The following is a 26,914-nucleotide window of genomic DNA, read 5'->3' on the forward strand; positions in this document are numbered from 1 at the left end:
CTTAACTGTCTATACTCTGCTGAGCCGACCACTAGTGCATAACCTGATGCTGCTTTTAACACCAGGTGAACGGTTTCAACATCAGCTGAGGTGCATGACCCCGGCGGTGATGAGGGACATATACTCTAAAAGTATCTTTATTACTTTACAAAGTGTCCAGAATGTCCAGAATACAATAGATTGCACATCATTTGATATTTCCCTCTATTACCAGCAGAGTACTAATAAACCGATACATAGCACTTTCCAACAAGAAACTAAGAGCGTACAGATTATAGATGGTGTTCTAAACTACTCTTCCTCTTCACGGATGTTAATCACAAGAATGTACTCCACCTATTCAAGAAAATTATGAGTGGGTGTTACTCGCGTAAATACGTGTAGTGTACTCATACAGAATTACAGAAATATTGTGCTACATTAAGTTGAATTGCACGAAACGAGTAATTCTGTATTTGGAGCTATTTTCTTAGCACAAAAATGCCCCCTCATGTCCAAAATGAATGGGAGAATGCATTTTGTACGAAGAAAGATCGCTAAATGCAACAGAACATGATTAACAAGACCGACCAGCTTCTCACTCCTGCTAAATGAGCACTTGGGGTAGGATTTTCCTCCAACTTACTCCTGGCATTTAGTGCTTGTTTCTTGTAACAAAATGCACACTTGCACCCTAAATGGATGTTAGGATGCGTTTTGCGCTAAGAAAGTAGCGCTAAATGCAACAGAATGTAAAGAACAGCACGAGAAGCCACCCGCACTCACTAAATGTGCTCTGGCTGTAGGATTTTTTCCCCCAAATTACTCTTAATTACGCAAGCAGGCGGAACCATGCTGGTATGGGTAATTCTGCATCAAAGAGTAACGAGGAATTACCTAAATTACCCCGATTATTCCAGTATAATAAAAATTCTGCCCTGGCCTAAAGATAAGACCCATGTGACCGAGTACAGAGTGAAAAGTGAATGGCAGGCCAAACTTGATGATGACTTGAAGGGTGATAAATGTCAGTATTGCTGTGACCAAACGTATATGCTCTCAACCCATTATAGATTGCGATTGATTCCTATCAAATTCTTACATTGGCTCTACCCCATAGCACTAGAATTAAAAAAATAGGGCTCTCAAAGGACATGCGATGTCTGCGATGCAGTGATTTTATGTATCTGGCATAGAGGTGTAGCAGTGTTCTGGTCCTAGGTATATGATTGTATTGATGGAGTGATGGTGGCTCTGTTAGGCTATGTTAAAGATGTTTCAGGAAATATGCAAAAGCTTGCTGCTATGATGCTAGTCCTGGCTAAGAAGCAAGTTGCAATGCACTTGGGATAATCAGCCAACCTGAATGTGACTTGCTGGATCGAGGATGTGATCCAGTGCCAGCAACAACTAGAAGTGTGCTGACCACTGATGCCAGCTAGATCCCGACTGAAAGATATCTTGGACTCAGTCAGTATGTACTTGGTGCTGTGGGCTGAGGAAGATGTGTGATTATTCATACATGAATTGGGGTTGTGGAGAAACTGGCGGTGCAGGAGTGGACTGAGTCTACATGATTATCTCCTTGAGCTGCCTTTCATTTGAGGTTAGATCTGTAACTCCTGTGGGCCACTAGGTAGTGGGACACTACGGAAAGGAGGAGGTGCATTGGTGTTCATTACAACTGATCTGAGATTAATGTGCACATGCCTATCTCTTCTTTTTCCAGCAACCTATGCGAGCAAACTATATCTGAATGCACTACATGAGAAATGTCAAACTCGCTTTGTATAGCCTGCCGACTGTAAGGTTTGTACTTTTGATGTTCTTAAAAATCCTAATAACTAAATTTAAAAAAAGTAACTGAGGAAGATGCTGTTATGTGTAGTGGGAGGTTGCTCCATGGTTTCGGAGTGATGTACGAGAAGGCCCAGCCTCTAGATCTCTTTCTATGTGTGTGCAAGTAGGAGTCCAGCAGAGTGGAGGAGTCTCTGTGGTTGTTGGAAGTAGATGTGCCTGTTCAAGCCTATGTTGTGCAGTAACATGAATGTTCGAGTGGGGAGTTTGAACTGAGTGCGCTTGTTTATCGGGAGCCAGTGGAGCTCCTTGAGGTGTGGTGTGTTCTGGGTGGGAGGCTGAGGGTGAGTCTGGCTGCTGAGTTTTTCTCCTTTAGTGTCATCATGAAACCAGTCAGAATGCACAATCACTTCTGGACCCAGACTGTGATGTTTGTGGGTTTTATTTTATTTACCTGTTTGCATGCCCTGCACTGGTTGGCAAACTGCTTTTCAAAGCATTGTAGGCAGTAGTCCTCGCTGTCTTTGGGAATAAAGGACTTTGACCCAATGGGTTGTTTGCAATCTTTGCAAATAAAGCACGTTTCATGCCAACTATTTCCATTAAATTCCACTTTCCGTGATCCTGCAGAAAGACAAATTAAATGTTTATGGCTCAGCATTCCTTTCATGTTTAACAGACATATACATTTAGGTCTGCCTTAAAGGATAATATTACACACTCAGAAAAGCACTAAGTACCAAGGAAACAAGCCGTCCACCCCAGTTTCCAGCACCCGCTAAGTTTTCGATGGGCTGTTTTATAAATCACATGACAGTCCCCCACTGAAGTTAAGGTTCATGATGTGTAACTGAAATTGTGGGGTCCCAAAGGAAGTGAATGCATACTTAACTTTAATGTATCCCTGAAGTCTTATATGTAACATAACTATTACAAACCTTGGGAAAGAGACCAGGCCAGCAGTGTTGCACCTATATTTGTTGAGGCAGGCAGGTACAAGAAATTGGCAAACTCACAAAAAATAATCAGTAGTATGGGAAATAGTATTACACGAGTACTCTTTATATACTCTTGCAAGCCTTTGTGAATTGGCCCTAAAACATCCAACTCCCTCAAACTGAAAAAAGACCTCTCTATTTCTTCTAATTATGAACATATGAATAGTCCCTGAATATTCCCATTTTAGAAGTTATGGGGTCAATCCACAAAGGCATGTAGGACTATGTAAATGATTATTACTGAAATAACACCGTACATGCTCTAAGATGCCTTTGTGAAAGTACCCTAAATATTCTATCACCTAACCAATGAAAACATTACATTTTGCACTGGTCAGTTATGAATAGACCCAAAGATTCCACCACCTGACCAATGAAAAAATATATTTTGTACTGGACGGTTAACCCACATTTCAGAGTAAAATTACACTGGTACAACCTATGTAAACAATAGAGGATTATACAAAATTTGCTCAGCACTGATGCGATCTATGCAATTCAGACCGCATGTCTCACAAACAATAAAGCACTCTATTTGATTAAAGCTACACTGTATGCCACTATATCAGAAGTACCTGCAAATGCATACTTTACAAGAAGACGTGTTTTACTACTCTTTCACCACAGTGATTGTGGTCATCTTAATTTAAGACTTGCGTAATAATCTATCAAACGGGAGGTTGGTCAAGAAACGAAATGAGAAGAACCTCTTTTAATTGTCCTTCTGCTTTTTGGCTTGACTTGTTAAGAACAATGGGCTGATTTATTTCAATATCATAGATCCCATTTTGGGAATCTCACTTGTTCTGTGAATTCACCTTGAAATAATTCCAATATTGCAGAAAATCCGAATATATTAGCCCCAAGCAAATTATGTCCTGCTTTTTACTTCCACGAGATGTTATCATAGTAGGCATCAACATCAGTTTTCAAAGGTACTGAAGAAAGCAGTCAAGAATACCTGGATAAATCTTAATTTACTAACAGGCACATTTCTCAGTGGTGATGAAGCCATGCTGTTGATATACATGGAATTAGGTTCTCTCAATGTATGAGTGCAGATTTTCAGAAGAATATTGTTGCCCATTGGTCACTACATCAAATCATGGTGGGTGCACTCAAGTTCTACTTATGCTGAGGTCGATTAAATGAGCATCATTGAGTTAAACAATATTGAAATCAATCCTGCATGTTTTGATACATAGCATTTTAGAAGTGGTGGCGATTTTATCATTATGCTCAAAGTGACGTCACATGACATTTGAAGAAACAACTATATTGGCATATGTGTTGTTGAAGGCTAACAACACCTAGGAAGAAGGTGAGGAAGAAAGCGTTCTTCTAGCACTACTGCCAGCAGCCTAATAAACAACAGTAGTGAGCCAATGGTAGCTCTTGCTCTCGGGTCTCTATGGTTTTCCTCTTCGAAGTAACGTAAAATAGTAACTAAAGGTTACGACAACGTGATTTTTCTGTGTAAGCATTAACATATTCGATCAAATATAATCCTAACACTCTTTACCTTCTATCCACTTATTATTGCAGAAACACCAATAGAAACATTGTTTGATTCTATAGTTTTTTTGGGATGTTTGGGATTTGGGTGTACTTAAAAAAGATATTTTGGGGCGTGCATGGAGTGAGACGTGTCCCATCGAGTCTCCGCTCCAGCGCCTCCCGTAACCACTTTTCTTCTGATCACTGGGCCGGCTTTGCAGACTGTGAAGCCTGGACGTCTGCAGGGGGACTTCTTGGCAATGCCTGGTGCTGCGGGGGGTGCTCAGAGGCTTCATTTTGACTGCGCTCCCTGGCCTGGAACGGCCCGACCCGCTCCGGTTGCCATTTTGAGTGCCGGCTGCGGCAACGATTCAATAGGCGCCTGGTGGCCTTCACTGTTGTAGCCAAGTGGCGCTGACGGCGGCGGAGAGGTCCTGAGTGCCCTCACCTCTGCCAACCAGCCTGGGGCCCTGAGTAGTGGCTGGTGCCCCCTTTGGTCCTTGGAACTGGTGGAGACGTACGGCGGCCCCCCTACTGCCCGGGGCGCCTGGCTGTGTGGGCAGTCACCCCCCCCCATGTGTCTGGAGGGTGCATTGGATCGGGTTGGACCACCCTGAAGCTGGAGGTACCGGGATGGGGGGAGCACTTCTAAGTGGGCATCCGGTTGGGGTGAGCTCCATCTAGCTCCCGAACGCTGGGCACCCCATCTTGTCTCCTCTTGCGGCCTGTGACTTTCCGACCCCTGCTTCACCACTCCTATTCCTCCCCTGAGGCCCTGGCTTCAAGAAGTTCTCCAGGTGGGGGCATCCATTGAGGGAACCCTTCCATCACCACCTGACTCGGCCCTTTAGATCCCGAGCCCTGTGCTGCTGCAATTTCGATCTGTGTAGCCCCTGGGGGCCTTCCAGATATTGTGGGAGTCTGCTTTGCACTAGATGAAGCCTCACTGCTTAAGGGGCCCTTAGAGGGGTCCCAGAGACTTTCTTTGCCCCTCCAGCTTGTGAACCCTCCTCCTGGCCTACTTAGACTGCCCTTGGGTCAGGGACCCCACTGCTACTACTAAGCTGTTCTGCCGACCTGTGAGGGATCTCTGCTTGCTGGTGGGTGCGCTGGCCCCGCACTGCTGTTGATTGATCACCGCTCCTCCGCCTAACATAGAGGCACTAAAGAGTCCGATGCTACGGCTTCCTGTGAGAACCCGGTGACCTCCTTGTGGTCCAAAACGCTCTCCCATATACACGAGGACCCCACTGCCTCATTGGCGCCCTCTGGGTCCACCTCTGGGGTGCCCATCACCCAGGCCTATATGTCATCCTTCCTACAGGAAATCAAGACTGAAATTGGCTCCCTTCGGCAGGACTTAAAGGCCGGATTGCAGGACATCCGCAGGGAGGTCACCAAGATTGGCGACAGGGTGGATGGGCTTGAACAAACAATGGTCGCCAGGATGGAGGATATTGATGGACTCTGGAAAAAGGTAACTGAACTGGTAGACCAAAATATCACCCTACAGTTGAAACAGGAAGACCTGGAGAACCGCAGTAGGCGGAACAACCTTCCCATCCGAGGTGTCCCATTGGGAACGGAGGGGGAAAACATCCTGTCATACACGGCAGACCTTCTCCAAGCCATCCGCGAGGGTGAGGCACCTCGCCACCCATGCTTGATAGAGCGCATCGGGTACCTGGCGCCCGCAATTGCCTTAACTTTGTTCCAGACATCATCACGAGAGTCCACTTCTTTGCGGACAAAGAAGCCATCCTCCGAAAGGTGCAGGGAGTTCAGGTGATCTCCTACAATGGGCTCTCCATACAAATCTTTTAAGACCTTGCACCTTCTACGCTTCGCCGGAGGAAAGATTTCAAACCTGTGACTGACAAATTACGAGACCTTGAGATTAAATATCAATGGGGCCACCCTTTTGCTTTGGTGTTTACCTGGGAGGGTAGGCGGCAGGTTGTCCGGTCCCTACGAGAGGCACAGCGTCTCCTCCATCTTCTTGTTGACTCTGACAATGATGACCTCCCGTCCTCTCGCACACGTCCTATAGGCCCACTCCGGCCGAAGTGGTCCATTAATCCTCCTCCTCGTTCCAGACGCCTCTCAAGGGAACTTGAATCGTCACAAGCCAAGCAGGATGCCATCAACCAAGTTCGCTCCTTGAGTGCCTCCCCGACTCTCACAAACTAGTCGCCTTCTGCATTATGATGTGCCTGGCTGTGTTCTCACTTTGCTCCCAGTCTTGGGGGTCTTCCAGCCCAGGCCTGGTGGCTGGATCCAGTTATGCTTTTTTTCTTCACTGATGCACGGGATGCTGTCGGCGCGTCATGTGTGCCTGCCACTCCCCCCTCTCCAGAGTCCTATAGGAGAGTGACTTCTCCGAAATGGTCCGCCTTTGGGAACCCGGGCTATTCCGAATAGACTCTACATGGACTTGGTCCAGTTGGCTGGTTTTTCTTTATTCTTTTATTTTTTTCTCTTTCATCTCTTTTGCTCCCCCTCCTACAGGTCCTTTTCGGATGCGCCTTTCTCAAAGGCTGGGATGTGGTGTTACTTTGGGAATGTATGGAGGAGCTATTGGTCACTATGAGAGGTCAGCTGGCCCTTTGCCCCTGTGCTTTATTCATTCTCTTTGCCGCTATTCTCATCAACAAGTTTCTCCCCCTTCCCTGCACGACCCTGGGGGGCTGTTTGTTTTCTAGTCTTGGGGTCTGTCTCCTTTTGCTTTTTTGGGTTGTGCATTGCTGGGTTCGGGATTTGATATGTTCTGCGACTTGCTGATGCTGCTGGGGCACATTGTCCTTCCTTTCCCACATCATGACACACACTGTCATATTCCTCTCCCTCAATGTGAAGGGACTCAACTCTCCTAACAAGCATCGGCAGGTTTGGCGCTATCTAATGCAACATGATCCTGACGTGGTTTTCCTGCAGGAGACCCATTTGCTTGCCTCCAACACTCACCTCATGTCCCACCGCAAATACCCCACCCAATTTTGGGCATGCTCCTCTTCTAAGACTGGTGGTGTGGCAATCCTCTTCAAGCCCAACTGAATCTCGGCGTCCTCCCAGTGTATGGTTGACGAAGATGGGAGGTATCTTAAGATTGACCTGGTTTGGGGTCGGGGCTCCTGTACCTTTGTTAATATATAAGCCCCCAACCAGAAACAAGATGAGTCCTTGCGCCAGCACCTTGGGGCATTACTACGTTCTCTCTCTACCCCTGTTGTCCTTGGAGGCAACTTTAACCTGGTTTGGGACCCTGAGCGGTATCGCACTGCGCAGGTGCACCATGTGGCTGGGGCAATGTCGGCGCAGTTGAAGAATGCCATTACTGACTTTGGTTTGGTTGATGCCTGGAGATACCTACACCCAGACTCTCTGGATTATTCCTTTTTCTCTCACGTTCACCATTCCTACTCGCGAATTGATATTTTTTTTCTTTTCGCTCTCTCTGGCCCATGTCCTGTGCACGGCGGACATCTCGGACATTTCTATTTCCGACTACATGCATGTTTTGCTTACGCTCCAACTTCCCACTGCCCATGGCGACCCCCTTCCTCGGTGGAGACTGCCCTCCCAAGCCCTCTGAGACCCAGTAGATGTGGCAGACATTTGTAAGGAGAATGAGTCCTTCTTTGAAGCTAACTCTCTTACTGATATGCCCGGGGATATCCGTTAGGACGCCTTCAAAGCCACTGTTCGGGGGCTATCACCTCCATCTCTATTGCCCGGACCCGGGAGGCCCGTTTGGTGGAATACACCCTCTCCTGGGATATTAAGGACCTGGTGCGCGAGGATCACGCCTGTCCTTCCCTTGCTAACAAGTGCCGCCTGGCTGTCCTGCATGGTCAACTGCGCTTACAGCGCACTAATAAGGCCGAACGGCCCCTTGTAAACCTTAAACAAAAATTTTATGTGGGTAGTGATAAGGTCGGAGCAAGCTTAGCGTGCCGCCTACGGTCCCAGACTGCCCGATCTCATATTGCGAACTTAAATGTCCCGGAAACCGGGGGGCTGTCTCGGAAACGGACAAGAGTCATACCTTAATGGCCTTTTATACAGATCTTTATGCCCATGACCCTTGCCGATCGGAGGAGGTTGAGACGTTTCTAGATTCATGTCCTTGGGACCCTATCGATCCCTACTTTAAGGAATTACTCGATGAGCCGATCTCCCACGAGGATATTGCTAAAGCGTTGAAGCAACTTCCGACGGGCAAAACACCGGGTCCCGACGGTCTGCCGGTTGCTTTTTATCGGGTCTTCTACCCGCAATTGCGAGGCCATTTGCTCCATCTCTTTAATAGCTTTACTGATCATACGGGCCTCTCTCCTACGATGAACGAAGCAGAAATAGTATTTGTCCCCAAAACCTGGCAAGGACCCGACCCTGGCGGCATCTTTCCGCCCCATTGCCCTGTTAAATACTGATGCTAAGATATTCACCAAAATCTTGGCGAATCGTTTGGAGCCACACCTTCCGGGCCTTATCGACCCTGATCAGGTGGGATTTATTCACCACTGACAGGGCACCAACAACATTCGGCGGATTGTCCACTTGGTGGAAAAATCGCGTATCAGAGATATCCCTGCCTGCCTGGTTTGCCTTGACGCCGAGAAGGCGTTCGATCGCGTGGATTGGGACTTTCTCCGGGCAGTCCTTCGGAAAATTGGCTCGGGACCTGGATTTATCTCTAAGTTGATGGACCCCTATGCGAAACCTACCACTCGTATTCGTTTCAACGGCTTTACCACTGCTCCTATTTCTATCCACAGAGGCACTCGCCAGGGGTTCCCGCTTTCTCCTCTATTATTCGCTCTTGTCGTCGAGCCCTTAGCTATTGCTATACGCCCCAATCAGGATATACAGGGTATCCGTATGGGGGTACTGAACATAAGGTTTCCCTCTTTGCCGATGATCTGCTTCTGTCCTTGTCCTCTCTGTCGACCTCTATTCCCGCAGTGGCTGAACTCTTGGGGTAATTTGAGGCCGCTTTGGGCTATCGGATTAATCTGGTAAAATCCCATGCTCTCAATCTAATGCTTTCGGCCTCGTAGTCCAGGATTTGTGGGACCTGCTCCCGGTGCAGTGGACTGACGAGTCGATTCGCTATTTGGGCTTTGATTTAACTCCTACGCTCGCTTCTTGGTCCTCATCTAACTGGCCTAGATTCCGAAACTCTATCCGCGAAGAAATGCGTTGATGGGTAGGTTTCCCCATGGCGTGGCTAGGCTGTCTTCATGTTGTTAAAATGTTCCTTCTTCCTAAAATCCTTTATTTGTTCCAGTCTCTTCATACTCTTATTCCACGTGTGGACATCCAGGCTTTGCAACGAGATTTTACCAAGTTAATTTGGGGGAAGTCGCGCTCCCGTTTCTCTCATAAAATACTCATGCTTCCCAGATCTCCGGGTGGCCTGGCCTGGCCCAATTTATTGGAATATTATTGGGCTTGTCACCTCCCTTTTATATCGGAATGGATCGTTCCTGAAAGCGAGAAATACTGGTTCCACATGGACCGTGCGGTGGCCTGTAGACCACTGTGGGATTTACCCTGGTTCCCGCGTGAGGCATGCCCTCGCAGTGCCTACTTAGCGACTCTAACGAGAACGGTCTTGGAGATATAGGATAGGCTGGCAATCCCCCGGGGACTTACGACCTTCCCTTCCCCCAATACCCCGCTAACACGCAACTTTGCGTTCCCTCCTGCTTTTCAACCTCAGGCCTTTGAGGCTTGCACCATAGAGGGTCGACGTGTCCTCCAGGATTTCTTTCAGGGTTCTGCCCTCCACTCCTTTGATCAGTGCAAACAATTTTTCCATCTTACTGATAGATTGCGCCTGCAGAATTGTCAATTGCGTCATTGGCTGTCTTCTCCCGTGTACTCCCGGGAGGTGACTCAGCAACTTACCCCCTTCGAGTCCCTGGTCCGTAGATTCGATGGTTCTAGGGGCCTCATCTCATCTCCAAAACCTACTCTGTCCTTCAACACTCTGGACAACTTCCGCTCCTTATCTACCAAACGCGCTGGGCTTCTGATCTGGCTGCTGACATCTCCCCGGAGGAATGGGACCGCTTGTGGAGAGACATCCCTAAGGTGTATCGTAGCATTCCCCAGTGCAAATCTGCCTATAAACTGATGACACAATGGTATTATACTCCTACTCGTCTCCACCAGATATTCCCGAACACTCCTCCGATCTGCTGGCGGTGCCGTACTGATAGAGGGGACTTCCTGCACATTTGGTGGTCTTGCTCGGAACTCACTATGTTTTGGAAGGTGGTCCTCAGCCACATTAAAGAGGTGGTGGGTTTTACGATTCCTGCTACCCCGTCCCTGGCGGTTCTGAGCATTCGGCCCGGCACGTTGAAGGCCATAACCTCGGCACACTGGCTTCTCATCCTTCACTTACTAGGAGCAGCACAACAGTCTATTGCCTCCTGCTGGAAGCGACCCCACCCTCCGCCTATTGCTGCGTGATTTCTCCGGCTGTGGGATGTCCTTTCACTGGAACTGCTTACTGCCCATCTCACTCACACTGACACACGCTTTGATCGCATCTGGCATCCACTTATACACCACATCACTAAAACCGAACACTCCCGCTTGATGCCCCCTAGACTGCGGGCTCCACAACTGTTTGACGATCCCCTGGAACTCTTTTCTAGTGGCACGAGACCAGCCTCCCCGGAGTAACCTGCTTGGCCTGCTGGGCAGAATCTTCGGGCCTTGTGACTGCCGGCCTCCACTCTGGGCCTTGGCCTTTCCTCCTCCTCCTCATTCTTCTGGCGCATCTGCTTCTGTCCTCTTTTCTTTTCCTGTTCGCACCTCCTTTCGGTTCCCCCTTTTTCTATTCTTTGTCTTTTTCCCTTTCTTTTTCTCTTTCTTGTTATATGATGGTTTTTATGCTATTTTCCGCAAAGTGTATTGATGCTGTCGCAATACGAATTGTATTTCCCAAATAGGCGGGGTGTCTCGCCTTGAACAGACCTTGTTAGCCTTGACCAACTGTTTGATTACCGGATTGAGTTGTTGTGTTCTCCTTTCACTGGACAATGAAACTCTAGCTGTGCCTTTGCATTTTGACCCCCTACATGGCTTCCCCCTTGGGTTGGGTGAGAAGTCTCTCTCTGATGTTGTCCCTTATGTTTTGGAAAGTTGCTATGCCCTCATCGCATACGTGTTTTGAAACTTAGAAAACTGGACCTATCCCCTTTGCAGGGTCTTAGAGCTGATTGTTTATCCTGTAACCACTTTTTGTTGCCCCCCCCCCCACCCTTGCCCCTCATTTTCTGCGACATGTGTAATTTTCTATTTGTTGGTACTCAATAAACAGATATTAAACAATAAATGTCAAAAATAAAAAAAGATATTCCATTTGTGACATGTTTACACTGACCAATTTTAGTTAATATATTATTGAATCTCTAGAAATTTAGTTTGTATACTTTTTTGCGTAGTTTGTATATCTTTTGCTAAAAGCTTGTCAGCCTAAACATTACTTATCACCAGTATAATTATGCAAGTTAAGCCCCCAAAATCTGTAAGGTTAATGACAACGTTGTACATAGACAATAAAGAGTATTAATAGTCCTGGTGACAGATAAGGACTCTGGAGCTTGCACAAGGACACTGTAGTTTGCACAACTGATAAAGCGTGCGCCATTGACACTGTTGACTGTTGACTAGAGAGATGCTAAACCATACCCTGGCTTGATGCAACAGTCCTGTTACTTTTTAACCCTAAACAACAAGAATTACTTGTCAACAACGTCATTAACGCTGCATCTCCACAGTGTGTAGCTTCAGGAGGGGGTCAAGGGGTGTTACACCCCCTTAAAAATGTATTCTGTAGTAAATAGCTGCGTCCAGGTGCTATCAGTCAGGCATGGTGAGGTATCTGTCAGATTTCACCCTGGCTTTTTACATGCCCACACTGACAAAATCACACACACACTCTTTCTTTCCCTCTTGTCTCTGCCTTAAAAGCTGGTTAGTTTGAAAACTATTGTGTTTTAAGTACCCCTAACAATCCACACTCCTCTCTCTTTCCTCTGCCTTTTAAGCCCTGCTCGTGCCCTCTTCTTATAATGTATTTGAACAAGATATGTGCTGCAAGCAAAGTCCAGGTGCTGTTGCAGGTGTGATAAGAAGTCTTTGATGTCTCTGAGACTTAGAACAGGGGGCAAGCCAACATGCCCTTGCAGTCACTCTGGGTTCAAAAGAGATAGGTCCATTCCTTCCCCAGAAGGGCAGAGGATTGCTGACAGAATAGTAGCAAAGCAGAAAAGCAGTTCTAGAGCAGCAGTCCAGCAGAGTGGCAGTCCTGCCTCATGGCAGATTTCTTCACAGGTTCAGTAGTGTACTGAAGTGATAGGGTCAGACGTCCAGTACCTATACCCAGTGGTGCCTTTGAAGTGGCGGTGACTTCAAAGAAGGGCTTTGAAGTGCACAGAGTTTCCCCCTCCCAGTTATGGTTCCGGACTCACTCCTGGGGTGTATGCAGACCCTTGCATAGGGGCAGTACTCAGCCTATTCAGGTGTAAGTGTAAGTTCCTCACTCTCATCCTGCCCAGGATGACCCACCAGGATGTGTAAGGCACATCAGTCACACCTAAGCTCCCTTTGTGTGTGGCTGTCTAGAGGGAATGCACGAAGTCCAGCTGTCACCCACCCCAGATGTTTATTGGAGACTTGCTGCAGGCACACAGGGCTAAGAGGAACAAAAATCCATCTTTCTAAACTGCTATTTTTAAAAGGGTAATGACAAATTCAGCTTTACAAGTAAAGATGATTTATCATTACCATTCCAATTATATAAAATATGACAGAGGTAATCCTTCTCAATAAGGAATTACAATGTTTTAAGTGTAATAAGGAATTCCCAATATTAACCTATGAGAAGGGTAGGCTTCATAGGAGTTTTCACTACCAAGACATGTAAAACTTAAAAGTATTTGTCCTACCTTTTAATTACCCAGCATCCTGCCCAACGGACTACCTAAAGCCTACTTTAGGGGTGACTTATATGTAATAAATGGGGAGTTTAAGGCTTAGTAAGGGATTTTAAATGCCAAGTCGGCATAGCAGTGTAAACTATGCATACAGGCTCTGCAGTGGGAGGCCTGAGGCATGTTTTAAAATGCAACTTGTTTGGGTGGAACAATTAGTGCTGCAGGCGCACTACTAGCATATAACTTACATACCCTGGGCACACGTTTTGCACTCTACTAGTGATTTAAAGAACAATTAACTATGCCAATGGTGGATAAGTCAATCAAATAATGTTTTTGGAGAGCAGCACATGCACTTTAGCACTTGTTGGCAGTGGTAAAGTGTTGAGAGTCATGGGGCCAACTGAAAGAATCAGCACAAATATGAGGCAAGAAAGCAAGTCGTTTAAAGAAAACCACCCAAAGGCTGACAGGTTTAACAATATGCCAGAGTGATTATTGGGAAATCTGAAGCTTACTCCACCCAAATCTTACTGACCAAGCTACACCCCTGCATCTACTGTTTCTTGTACATTAAGCAATGAGAAACAGACATCCAGACATATGATTATGTATCTCTACTCTTCCGGGAATCTTTACTCACAACCCCAGTACACATTTTAAATACTGCTGCCTTGTACATTTCTTTGCATACAAACGTATATAAATACTGCAAATAACAAACACGCAATTTTAAATGCACATCACTGCCATTCCCATATAGCATTGTTCCAATACTTTAACAATAATTTACTCTAGTTGTGTGCAAATATGATACTTTTTATATGTGTTACATTGCAAACAACAACATAAAATAGCAAAACATGCAGTGCATCTGTTATACCAATGTCAAAAAGCATCCCTCCATGTGTTTCCTCTTTCTTCATTAATGTTACTCGATACAAGTCCTAATATAAGCATTAAAAGACAGACTTATTGGTTTTGTAAATGCTTGTTGTACACATTATGCTTAAATTATTCAATGAGTAGCTCCTCGCACTGAGTGCCGTCATATCACCAGAATCCATTTGGTTATTGTAATCTAAATTAAATCAAAACCCCCATTTAGAAATTAGATTCTGGGCGAACATTTAAAAACCAGCCTTCTAATGAAATGCCAGGTCTATGCGATATTCCATCTTCATTCTATTGCAAAGCACACTTCTTGGATTTCAGCATGAAAAGGAACATTCTAGGAAGAGTGAAAATTGAAATGCTACTTTTGTGAGTTGAAGTGATTGGATTCTTACCCGGCATAATGGCTTTCTTGCAGCTGAAGCACTTGGAAGAATATTCATTAGAACAGCATTCAATACACAGTAAGAGGTCCATCCTGGAAGCGAAGGGCTTCTCCACTAGAGAGTGATTGCATTTGGCGCACTTGAAGCAGGCCTCGTGCCAGTGGCGCTCCTTGTAGGCCAGATCCTTGAGGGCAAAGAAATGACAGAAGGTCAAGAAGAGCCTTTCCACACAGAGTTGAACTTTAATCACTTTCACAGGCAAAGGGCATCGGATGGGACTCACAGTTTTCAGAACACAGGTGTGCAGGAGCAAGGGATTGAAAAGCGTATACACTACTAGAGAAAAGCTTTCACTACTCCTGGGCGCATCGGATTACAGCTTGGGAAATGATAGTAATAGCCCGAGACAGTCCAGATGTATCAGTGTATATGGGAACTGTGTTCACATTTCGGCGGGGATAAATGTTAAAATCCCCCGAGACAACCTATGAAATGTGCCCCACCAGCAGTGAAAATGTACATATATTTTTCTCAAAGTATTTTGCAAAAATGTATTAAACAAAGAACATCGAAGTATTCATCGGTTTTGTATTCTTTTTTGTTGTTGTTGCATATTTTATATAGCGCGAACTCGACCCGAAGGTATTGGAGCGCTTTACATGAGCACCGTATTTACATTACAAATTCAGGCATGGATATGCCCAGAATCACAGGAAGTGGACGCGACCCCGAGGCTCGAACCCTGGTTTCCAGCACCAAAATCGGCAGTTTAGCCGACGGCCCACATCCTCTCCCCATTCTTGAACGATTTGAAAGAAAGCTAATCGAAATATGTAATCCTCCTGCTCTCACACATCGATACAGTGTCCTGAGCTCCTCTCTGTGGGTTCTGGTTAAAGTTTCTGTGTCTCTCTCATCAGTCTCCCTGGGTCACGAAGCTGAGTTATCTTGTATTAGCATGCGTCACAAATTTAGTCACAGTGGATGAGAAAACCTCTACTAGGTGACTGAGTGGGCTGGCCTGGGCGACCTACCTGCAAAGACTCGAATGCAGGCAGTCATTACTTCTGCCAGTCTGCAGCTCACCTCATCCGCAATTAGAATAAATGCCTCGAACTCATCTCAGTACAAACAGTGGCGCTAGCCTGTGCTAGTATTCATTCTTAGACTATGTATACCGTACGTCACTCAGTACCAGCAGTACAGCTAGCCTGTGCTGGTATTCATTCTTAGACTATGTATACCGTACTTCACTCAGTACCAGCAGTACAGCTAGCCTGTGCTGGTATTCATTCTTAGACTATGTATACCGTACGTCACTCAGTACCAGCAGTACAGCTAGCCTGTGCTGGTATTCATTCTTAGACTATGTATACCGTACTTCACTCAGTACCAGCAGTACAGCTAGCCTGTGCTGGTATTCATTCTTAGACTATGTATACCGTACGTCACTCAGTACCAGCAGTACAGCTAGCCTGTGCTGGTATTCATTCTTAGACTATGTATACCGTACTTCACTCAGTACCAGCAGTACAGCTAGCCTGTGCTGGTATTCATTCTTAGACTATGTATACCGTACTTCACTCAGTACCAGCAGTACAGCTAGCCTGTGCTGGTATTCATTCTTAGACTATGTATACCGTACTTCACTCAGTACCAGCAGTACAGCTAGCCTGTGCTGGTATTCATTCTTAGACTATGTATACCGTACTTCACTCAGTACCAGCAGTACAGCTAGCCTGTGCTGGTATTCATTCTTAGACTACGTATACCGTACTTCACTCAGTACCAGCAGTACAGCTAGCCTGTGCTGGTATTCATTCTTAGACTACGTATACCGTACGTCACTCAGTACCAGCAGTACAGCTAGCCTGTGCTGGTATTCATTCTTAGACTACGTATACCGTACTTCACTCAGTACCAGCAGTACAGCTAGCCTGTGCTGGTATTCATTCTTAGACTATGTATACCGTACTTCACTCAGTACCAGCAGTACAGCTAGCCTGGGTTGGTATTCATTCTTAGAATAAATCCGTTGTACATCAGTCAGTACTAGCTGTGGTCCTAGCCCGAGCTGGTATTCGTTCTCATCAGAATTCCGTTGTACTTCACTCAGCACCAGCAGTGGCGTTAGCCTGTGTTGGCATTCATTCGTAGAATAGCCTCCTTCTTCTCCTTGACCCTCTCAAAAAATGCAGTAATGTAGGGATTTCTCCTTTATTGCCCCGCCCCCACAGCCAATGCTGAACTTTTCCACTTCCTCAGCAGATACATTGTCACTTCTAGCTTTGTGCTATACTAACCTGCTGATCATGGGGGATTTTCTATATACATTTTGATGATGTTAATTGCCGGGTGGCAAATACATTCGTTGGCGATTTAGAGAGCCTACAACTTCACCAGCTAGTATCTTCCCCTATACACAAACAGGGTCATATTCTCGATCCCGTGTTTACTAACATGGCGAATATTGGAATCGGAATTCCCATCCCATCGATATGGTCAGAGCGCTCAGCCATTCCTTTTAATGTGATCTGGGATAGGATGGCTGCGATCTCCACTCCTGCACACATTTGGGTCCGGAAATGGTCCACGGTGACACCAGTGAGCAATCTTAAGCTGGGCCTAGACCATAATGTAAATAAGGCCAGCACTCAACTGGATAGTTGGCTAAGAGAAGCTCTGGACCAGAGTGCTTCTCTGGTCAAACAAAGGCTGAGGAGACAAAAGCCCTCAGATGGGTGGTTCAATGATGAACTCTTGGCTGCAAAAAAGAAGTGTAAGAGGCTGGAGCTCCTCTGTCGAAAAAGCTATGACCCCGACTGTAAGTTTAATCACAAGACTGCTCTTAAAGTGTGCCATCAGCTTATCTCTCAGACTAAGCATGCATACTTTGCAAAGAAGAATTTAGCCCTCAAGAACTCATGTGAAATCTTTCAGATAGTAAAAAGTCTCACTTCACTATCCATGGTTTTGTCTGCTTCCTTGCCTACTGAAGAGAGCTGTAATGCAGTTGCGTGCATAGATAAAGCTGAAAAAGTAGAGAACATCTACGGTACTATCCCCAGAGAAGCAATATGTCACTCCCAGTGGTAGCTGTGTTCTGAACTGGCTGCCACTAATGTGAAGCTACAGCAATTTGGTCAAATTATCACTACTGAGTTGATCTCTCTATGCTTTCTGGTGAAATTGGGCTCTCCAGCAGATTTAATATCTCCCTTCATTTTGGTGCAGGGATGCGATATTATCCAACCATCTCTTGGTAAAGTAATCAATCCCTCCCTGTCCTCCGCTTGTGTTCCTCAAAAATGGAAACTCGCTCTTGTGGTTCCCTTTCTGAAAAACCCACTACTTGATCCATCAAGGCCTGTATCACTGTTAACTCTTTTGTGAAATTTTGCAGGAGAACATGTAAGCAAACAGCTCTCTCCTTTTTAGAGGAGAATGGGCTCCTACATGGAACACATCTGACTTCTGCCCTTCTCATAACACAGAGACGGCCTTGTTGGTCCCCTCTGAATTGGCCTGGACAATTATGGATGAGGGCAACACCACAGGCATTCCTATGTTCAATCTTATTGCTTCATGTGACACTGTATTCCACAATACCTTGGTCAAGCAGCTCTGATATAGTGGCATCAGTGGTAGTGTTCTGCAGTGGTAGGCCTTCTTCCTGCAGTGGAAAACTTTCCAGGTATCACAAAAATCTTTCCAGTCGTCAATTCATTCCTTGCAGCAAGTGGCGCCTCAGGGGTTGTCCCTGAGCCCAACTATTTTTAATGTTTATGTGAGCCCTTTGGCTGGTGACATTGAGCAGCATGGTTTTACTGTAATCTTGTACACTGATAACACTCAGCTTGTCATCATGCTGTCTCATAAAAGTGAGCACATGGCATCCTCTTTACGGGCATGCCTCTGTGATGTCAGCGTTTGGATGGACCTCAACTGTCTAAAACTGAATACTGAGAAAACTGAGGTCTTGGTAATGGGCAGACACTTGAACACGTGGTCTAATATGTGGTGGCCAGGCAACTTTGGGCCACTACCATCCCTGCAGTCCAAGGTGAAGAATCTGGACATCTGGTTTGATGAAAAGCTTTTGTTTGATGTCCAGATCAATGCTCTCAGGAAAGAGTTTGAGATTTTCAAATCCCCCAAAAATCCTTCATCTTCTTCCTGAGGCTTCCCAAAAGACTGTAGCCCAGGCAATGGTTACTTCCAGATTGGATTACTGCAATATTTTATATTTAGGAGTCATCCAATAATGTTTGAATAGGCTCCAACACATGTAGAAAGCAGTAGCCCGGATACTGCTCGGTTGACAGTTAAACAGAGAATCACATTTAAGGCTCTCTGCTACTGCCACAAAGTGCTTTCCGGCCAAGGCCCAACCTATCTATGGGACATGATCACTTCCTACGTACCAAACAGAGCTCCAAGATCAGTTGTGGCAAAACTGGCCTCCATCCCCAGGGTTAGGAAAGCCAGACTTGGTGGCTGAGCCTTCAGACACTTGATTCCTAAAATCTGGAACTCTTTACCTGTGGAACTTCGGCTGGCTCCCTCTGAACTAAATTTTAGAAAAAGAACAGCAAACTTAGTTGCTCTGCTTCTGCTAGGTTCTTCCGGTGTGCTTAAATTATGGTACTTAGCTTCCTTGCACTGGGTCACTTCAGGTGTAGTAACCAGGTTTACAAATTACATTATTATTTAATAATATAAATCCGGCATACTTCAGTCAGTACCAGCTGTGGTCCCAGCCTGAGTTGGTGTTAATTCTTAAAATAAATCCATCATACTTCAGTCAGTACCGGCAGTGGCGTTAGCCTGTGTTAGTATTTAGTCTTAGAATAAGTCAATCATACTTCAGTGAGTACCAGCAGTGGTGCTAGCTTGTGCTGGCAATCATTCTTCTTACCTTTTTGAGGTACAGTTTTTTAGTGTTCACACATTTAAGCAGTGATACGCGAAAATATGTGGATATTTCCCAAACCTCGCCAAAAATTTAAGAAATCTACAGAATTAGCAGAAAAATTCAAAAAATTTCAAAATATGCAGTAAAAAAAGTAACATAGATTTCCCACAGCCAAACCTGAGCCACAGATTCAGACTGTTGCCAATGATAGCTGTCTTTGAACAGGCTCAACTCAGAATTTTGTCAGGCTAGATATGACTTATGCATCTAATATAGAAAATTGACAAAATGTTCAGCCATTAATTATCTGCTTTAGTTATATAATGCTTCCATTTCAATTCAGCGGACTAACTACCACTAGTTTGGAAAAGAAAGGGCCAAATAAGAGTTGCTAATGGGGAGATGGATCATGAAGCTAGAACAGTGAGTTAACTTAATGCCACTAAAATTAAGCCACAAAGATACATTTATTTGAGTTTTTCGAGAGATGTTGTGCCAGCAGACCATCCCCCATGTCTTTTGCTTAGCCTTTTCCTCATTGTTAGATTTGGGGTCTCTAGTTGGCAGAGGTAGGTACCTTTGACAAAATAGGGACCCTTGCGTCTAGTCAGGGTAAGGGGGTACACTCCTAAAATAACCCCTGCTCACCCCCTTGGTAGCTTGGCACGAGTAGACAGGCTTATCTCAGTGGCAGAGTTTAAAGCATTTATGAACACATACAGTAACCCAGTGAAAACACTATAGATGGACACCACACAAGTTGTAGTATAAAAATAAGTATTTTTATATAGACTTAACACGAGACCACAAACGACAAAAATCCACAAAACTGTACTTAAAAATTGGTAGATAATAGCTTAGTTCTCTTAGGGTGTAAAATGCGACACTTTGAGCGTAACGCTATACAACGAAAGTGGTGCAGGGAAGGTGATGCGTCGGTTCCTTACACGCAAGAACAGTGATGCATCGGGTCCCTACTGATGCCTAGGGGATGCGTCGGTTCTTCTCTGCGAGGGGAGGTGATGCATCGGTTTCTTACTGTGCTTTCGTGGCGATGCGACCAGCAACGAAGTGATGAAGATCCGGTGCGATGAAACAAAGATGGCGTCTTCTTCTTGATGCGACATGATGCGTGCATGTCCGACGGCTGTGCGTCGACTCACCAATTCTTCTGAGCCGCAACAGGCCCTGCGACATGCTTCCCGGTGATGCGGCGGCATCTGATGCGTCGTCGATCCGTTTCTCCGGCGATGCGAGGCGCTTCGGCAACGATGTGACAACTGCAGCGGCGACACACTTTCCCAGCGATGCAACAACAGCAGGTGCGACACGCTCCTCTGATGATGTGGCGGCGTCTGGTGCGATATCGACTCTCTTCTCCAGCGATGTGAGGCACTTTCACATTGTGAAGCGATAGCGGCAGTTCGGCGACACGCTTCTTCTTCGTGCGTCGCGCTTCCTGCTCCTTGCGACACCCAGTCCCTCAGAAAGCCCAGCACAGCAGGCACATCCAAAAGACTCTTGGGAAGCTAGTTGGTGAAGTCTGTCCCCCTGACACTTGAGCAGGAGGCAAGCTCTATCTCAAGCCCTTGGAGATCTTTTAAAAACATTTTTTGCAGAGTTTTATATTGCGCGAACTTGACCCGAATCGGATATCAGAGTACTTTACATAGCACCAGTTACGTTACATGAGGACACACATTCATTTTTGTTAGGCACGGGGAGATGAAGTGATTTGCCCAGAATCACAGGATGTTCAGTGTCATTGCCGAGACTCAAATCCAGTTCCCCAGATTCGAGGTCGACCGCCCTAGCCATTAGGCCAACTCCTCTCCCCTTCACAAGTTGATGAAAGTACACACAAAGTTCCTCTCTCCTTTCTTTGGCAGTCAGAAAACCACTGCAGGCCAATCCCCCAAACAGCATTCAGCTTAAGGATAGTCTCTTCCTCAGTTTCTGTGGTTCCTCTCCTCAGCAAAGGTTTCTTCTTGTTTCCCAAAAGTGATCTAAAGTTCTGGGGTCTGGGTCCCCCTTTTTATACACAGTTTCTCTTTATTCTCTGAAGGCAGAGAGGCCTTTGCCTAGTCCAAACCAGTTCTGGTCAGTCCTGGAGCACTTTGTTTCCATGACTCCTTCTTTCCTTTAACGGTGCAGGGCAGGGACATCAGACGCACCACAGGAGGTGGCGCCAGCATTGTGGAGGGAAGCCACAGCCCTATTCAGGTCCCAGGTGCTGCTCCTCCCTCCGATCTGCATGCAGATCTCCCTATTCAGCCCTGTGCTGACTCACCCTGTCTCCTGGAATCCCCCAGCCACTGTCACTCAAACTCCAGACAAGGCATACACAACATAGCAGAGGCAGGCTTAGATAGTTAGACAAGAAAATACCCACTTTCTAAAAGTGGTATTTTAAAACACAGAATGTTAAAACCAACTTCACAAAAAGATGCATTTTATCATTCTGAGTTCAGGCATACTAAACTCGAATTTCTACCTAGTTCCCTGAGTCAGTTAGGATTATAGGTTGTAATAATCAAACTGCCCATTCTGGCCAATGGGGAACAGGTAGCCTTGCAATAGTGAAAAACGAACATGGCTGTAATTCACTGTTAGGACATGCCACACACATCAGGGCATGTACTACCTTTTACCTACAATGCACCCTGCCCTTGGGCCTACCATAGGGGTGACTAATATGCAGAAAAGAGAAGGTTTAGGGACTGGCAAGTGGATGCACTTGCCCAGTCACCATGGCAGTACCAGACTGCACATAGGCTCTGCAATGGCAGACCTGAGACACACTTTTACAGGCTGCTTCTGTGGGTGGCACAACCTGTGCTGCAAGCCCACAAGCAGCATTTGGTTTACAAGCCCTGGGAACACTCAGTGCACTGTACTAGGGTCTGACAAGTAAACCAAGCCAGACAATCATGGAATCACTAATCCATACATCCATTTACCATAGAGAGCGCTTGCACTGTGGCACTGGACAGCAGTGGCACAGTGCCCAAAGCATCTATAACCAGCAAAAACACATGAGGCAACAGCAAAACATGGAAGGGAGACCCACGCCAAGGTGCCAGGTCTAACACTCATCATTTGGAATGCTTTATAACTAGATAGTAAATTAGTAAAAATCAGCAGGAGCCATCAAATTTAAAGACTACGCTTTCGACAAGTACAGATATAAGTGATGGTACAGGGCCAGAGAGTAGCGGCTAGCTGGTCAAATAAACAGAAAGAGTAAATGAAACAAGGAGTAGAAAGGCCAGAGTGTAAGACTCCAAGATGATATTACTGCATCTGAGTGTGCAATTTTTACATCAATCCATGTTGGTCCCAGTTCACAGAAAATTATAACAAGCATTGGCAAAGCCAGTTGGTCTGGAGTTGGGTCCAAGCCTACTGACTCTGGTAGTTCTTGGGTTGGTGCATAACTTTATTGGTATGGAAGCAGTCAGACTCTCATCAATCTAAAAACATTGTCAGCTAACAACAAAAATATTTTTTTTGTTTAAAAAATGCATACATTATCATATTAGCCCCTGACACAGAAGGGGGCTACTTTGTATAATGTGTGTTGCTTGCCAAAGGGCAACATGCTATAACTGATAGTAAAGTCAGCCATGGGCTTAGGTGCGCTGACCCACTATCATGTAGTGCATGCTGTAGTGACTGGACGAAAAATGTGAATGATACAACAACATACTAATGGATGAAAACACCTATAAGTAACTATGTAATGCATATGATTTTAGTAAAAAACAAAAAGTCTTGGCTAACAAGAGACCTAACAAAGCCAATCAGTCTTGTAACATTTTTGTAAAACTTGCTTACAAATAGGGAATCTTGCAAAGATAGATTGATGGAAGGATGGATGGATGGAAGGATGGATGGATGGATGGATGGATGGAAGGATGGATGGATGGATGGATGGATGGAAGGATGGAAGGATGGATGGATGGATGGATGGATGGATGGATGGATGGATGGATGGATGGATGGATGGATGGATGGATGGATGGATGGATGGATGGATGGATGGATGGATGGATGGATAGATAGATAGATAGATAGATAGATAGATAGATAGATAGATAGATAGATAGATAGATAGATAGATAGATAGATAGATAGATAGATAGATAGATAGATAGATAGATAGATAGATAGATAGATAGATAGATTTGCAAAGATGCATATATAGGCAAGTAAGGAAATTGAGATAAATAGCAAAGTTTGCATTAGTAATGTTATAGTTAAATATCTATTGAAGCACGACATACAAGAACATTGAAAGTACACGATATACAGAGCAGGAGATACAGATCGGATAATCTAACTGTAGTTCTCAGTTAAAATATATGCCAACATGGTATAAGGGAGTGCAGTTATAAATGTATTTCAATGCACTCATACTAAACAATTTGCTAACTTCTAGAAAACAGTTTTAAATGTACACAGTCTGGCATGCCCTGAAATAGCAGTAGTCAGATAAACACTCCAAAAGCAATTTACTACACCACTAGGAGGAGACAGGAACTGGTAAAGCTGGAATGTGCCCTTTGCTGAACATGGAAGAATTGGTAGAAAACGGCCTGCTATCACTTCAGATTCTAAACACAAAGGCAACACCAAACTAATAAAGTAATAAAAACAAAAACACTGGTGTTGATGAGAACTACCTGGGGTCTGATTGAGCTCCTGGTGAAAGAGCAAAATGCAGTCACTCAAAGTAACATTAGCCAATGGCTGAAGCGGGTTGACCCCCTTGCCCGTGCCGTATGCTGGAGCGGGCGGAAGCAAACTGTGACTGATACAGCAGGCCAATGCATGAATTGGCTCTCTATATATATATATTTTAAATTAATAGGTCTTGGCTAATGCCAGACCTAAAAATGACAGGTGTGCATATTTACACGTGAGCATTCCTAGCATATTCCACATTCTCGCAGTTCATAAAGTCACAGTTGTAAACCAGGGAAATCTACGTCATTGGCTGCATTCAATGTGTATTCCCGTTCTCCCTAAACCAAGTCCTCCAGATTGCCCAAATAGGTTCTCCTGAAGAATCTGGTCGAGTGGTATGCCTGGGGGGTGGGGTAGAGGGGGAGGGACAAGGCTGGGGGGAGAAGCAGGGTAGGAAGGCATGGGATGGATAATGCCCTTCCTCACTTAAAGGTGCCTGGTGTTCCCACACCCAGGATTACTGGTTGTGCGAATACCAGGTCCTGTATTAGCGAGCGTGAATCTATTAAAACCATGAGGACCATGGATACTGAGGGAGGGAGCAGAGCCTCAGCCTGGCACACACGTGACCTCTTCCACCACCATTGCTGAGCATACAACACTTCTCCCATTTAGGTCATACCGTGCCCTGGACCCCTACAATCTAATGACTACCCCTACCCTTTGACCTGCTGACCTGTGGTGGCACCCAGCCCCTGATATTAACGAGCTGGTGGTAAATGTTATTGGTTGTGTCCGCTGAATCAGGGATACCCACTGTAAAGGGGTCTGGTATTTCTAGGCCCAGATGATAATTCCCGACTCCAGGAACAAATATTCATACAGATGTTAATCGGCGATATCAATCAGAATTGTTACTTCTGGCCCAGAATCTCTCTGTCATTTATCTGCCATACTAAAGAGGCCCAGAGTGCATTACCCATAAGAATATTGCTAGAGCCAGTGTGCATGCGTCACATATTTTATTTCCCTTTAATGTCGCTGTTTTCACCGCACAGAAAACATTTCTCCTTTTAAGAAATTGCTGTCCTATACCAGGGTGGGCTTGGAGCGCTTAATTAGCCAGGCAGGATTATTTGAATTGCTTCAGCACTCAGCGGGAATGCTTGCCGTTTCCTGCCGTCTTCCTCATGTGTTTCTCTCCCCCACCACTCTCTCTATTCCTCTTCCCCACTCTACCCAAAGGCTTTCTCCCCACTGTCGTATCGTTCCCCATGCAAAGATCACGACGCAACGGTAAGATTGAGTTATTCTTTTATTTCGTTTGTTGGTACAGATCGCATGTGACAGTTGGTCCACTCACCTTGCCCACTTCCTGAGTTGTGTGTCCCCCCACACCCTGACCGGATGTGGTGTCCGGTGACCTTCTTGGCCAGCGCTCGTCCCCAGGTCCTAGTGTCCACTTCCAGGACACTACATCTCCCCCATTTGTCACAAAGATGTGGCGACAAACTACTAGCCAAAGATCAGACATTCGACAGTTTGGTGAGGTATAGTTATTAGTAATATAGGGTGATATGGATAGATGTGAAACATGGAATGATACCCAGAGAGGTGTATCACATTTCTTCTATTAGTCTCTTTGGGCTCGTTGTGTCTCTTCTCGGCCTTGTCTCCAGTTCTTGGTCTGCTTTTGGCCCTGTGCTGCCTGCTGCACCCGTTCCACATCGCTCCAGTTTCGTCGTCTCTTCGGTGCTTGATGCTTGCTCTTCATCCATTTCTTCCTTTATACCTTTGAAGTGTGAACTGTTTCTTGTTATTCGTTGGCGTTCTGATTCTGCCGTGATCATTGTTCCCTTTTTCTTTGTTATCGCTAATGGTTCTTGTGTGAACAGGCTGTCTGATTTCCGTTGCTGTCTCTGTCGCACTACCACAGTGTTTCCTTCTTATAGTTGTGACCTGGTGGCGTGTCGTCGGCTGTCTGCATATTCTTTCATTTTTTTCTTTGCCTCCTTATCTTTGTCTGCTATGTTCTCGTGCCCTGACGCTGTCTGTCCTTCTACTTGCGACAGCCTCGTTCTGCTTGTTATCCCCAGTACCAGCTCCACCAGGCATTTCCCTGTGGACCCATGTGGCGTGTTTCTGTAGTCTCTCAGTATTTGGCATAGTGCTTGGCCCAGTGAGATCTGTGACAGCTTCACTTTCTGAACCGCCTTCTTGATGTTTCCCATGAACCGTTCGACCATGCCATTTGCCTGTGGCCATAGCGGTGTCATCTTCCTGTGTTGTATTCCAAGGTAGGCCATGAATTTGCAGAATTCGTCTCCTGAGAACGGAGGACCATTGTCTGTTTTCAACGTTTCTGGTGAGCCCCATGCCGCAAATATGTCGTCTATTATTGGTAGAGTTGCTGCTGCTGACGTTGATGAGACTGGCCTCACGATGGGGAATCTGGAGTACTCGTCCATTATCACCAGTAAGTAAGTTCCTGTTTCTAGCAGTCCGAAGAATTCAGCTGCTAGTGTTGTCCATACAGCCCTTGGCAGCTCCGACATGTGCAGAGGTTCCTGTCTTGCTGGCTGTCCTGTTGTTTGACTGAGGTGACAGGCTGCAATCGGGTTTTCTACTAGACGATCTAGTCCAGGGAACCACACCTTCTCTCTCAGCAACTTCTTTGTTGCAACGATGCCCCTGTGCGATTCATGCGCAATGCTAACTACTTGGCGCCGTAGTGAACTTGGCATCACTATCCTGGTGCCTCACATTACTATTCCATTATTTGTCTCTGACAGTTCCCCGCTT

The 26,914-nt window shown here is 45.7% G+C and overlaps 1 protein-coding gene across 2 annotated transcripts in view; it reads right to left on the minus strand.

The window, feature by feature from the left end:
- FHL5 (four and a half LIM domains 5) overlaps positions 1-26,914 on the minus strand; it is a 231,419-nt gene that overhangs the window by 74,308 nt on the left and 130,197 nt on the right. For both annotated transcript variants that reach the window (XM_085611134.1, XM_085611133.1), the window contains exons 3-4: positions 14,518-14,692; positions 2,231-2,400 (exon numbers count right to left, since the gene is read on the minus strand). In XM_085611134.1, the coding sequence (XP_085467260.1) occupies positions 2,231-2,400; positions 14,518-14,692 (345 nt within the window). The remainder of the gene's footprint in view (positions 1-2,230; positions 2,401-14,517; positions 14,693-26,914) is intronic.

Source organism: Triturus cristatus, chromosome 6, assembly GCF_964204655.1.
Source record: "Triturus cristatus chromosome 6, aTriCri1.1, whole genome shotgun sequence".
NCBI lineage: Eukaryota > Metazoa > Chordata > Amphibia > Caudata > Salamandridae > Triturus > Triturus cristatus.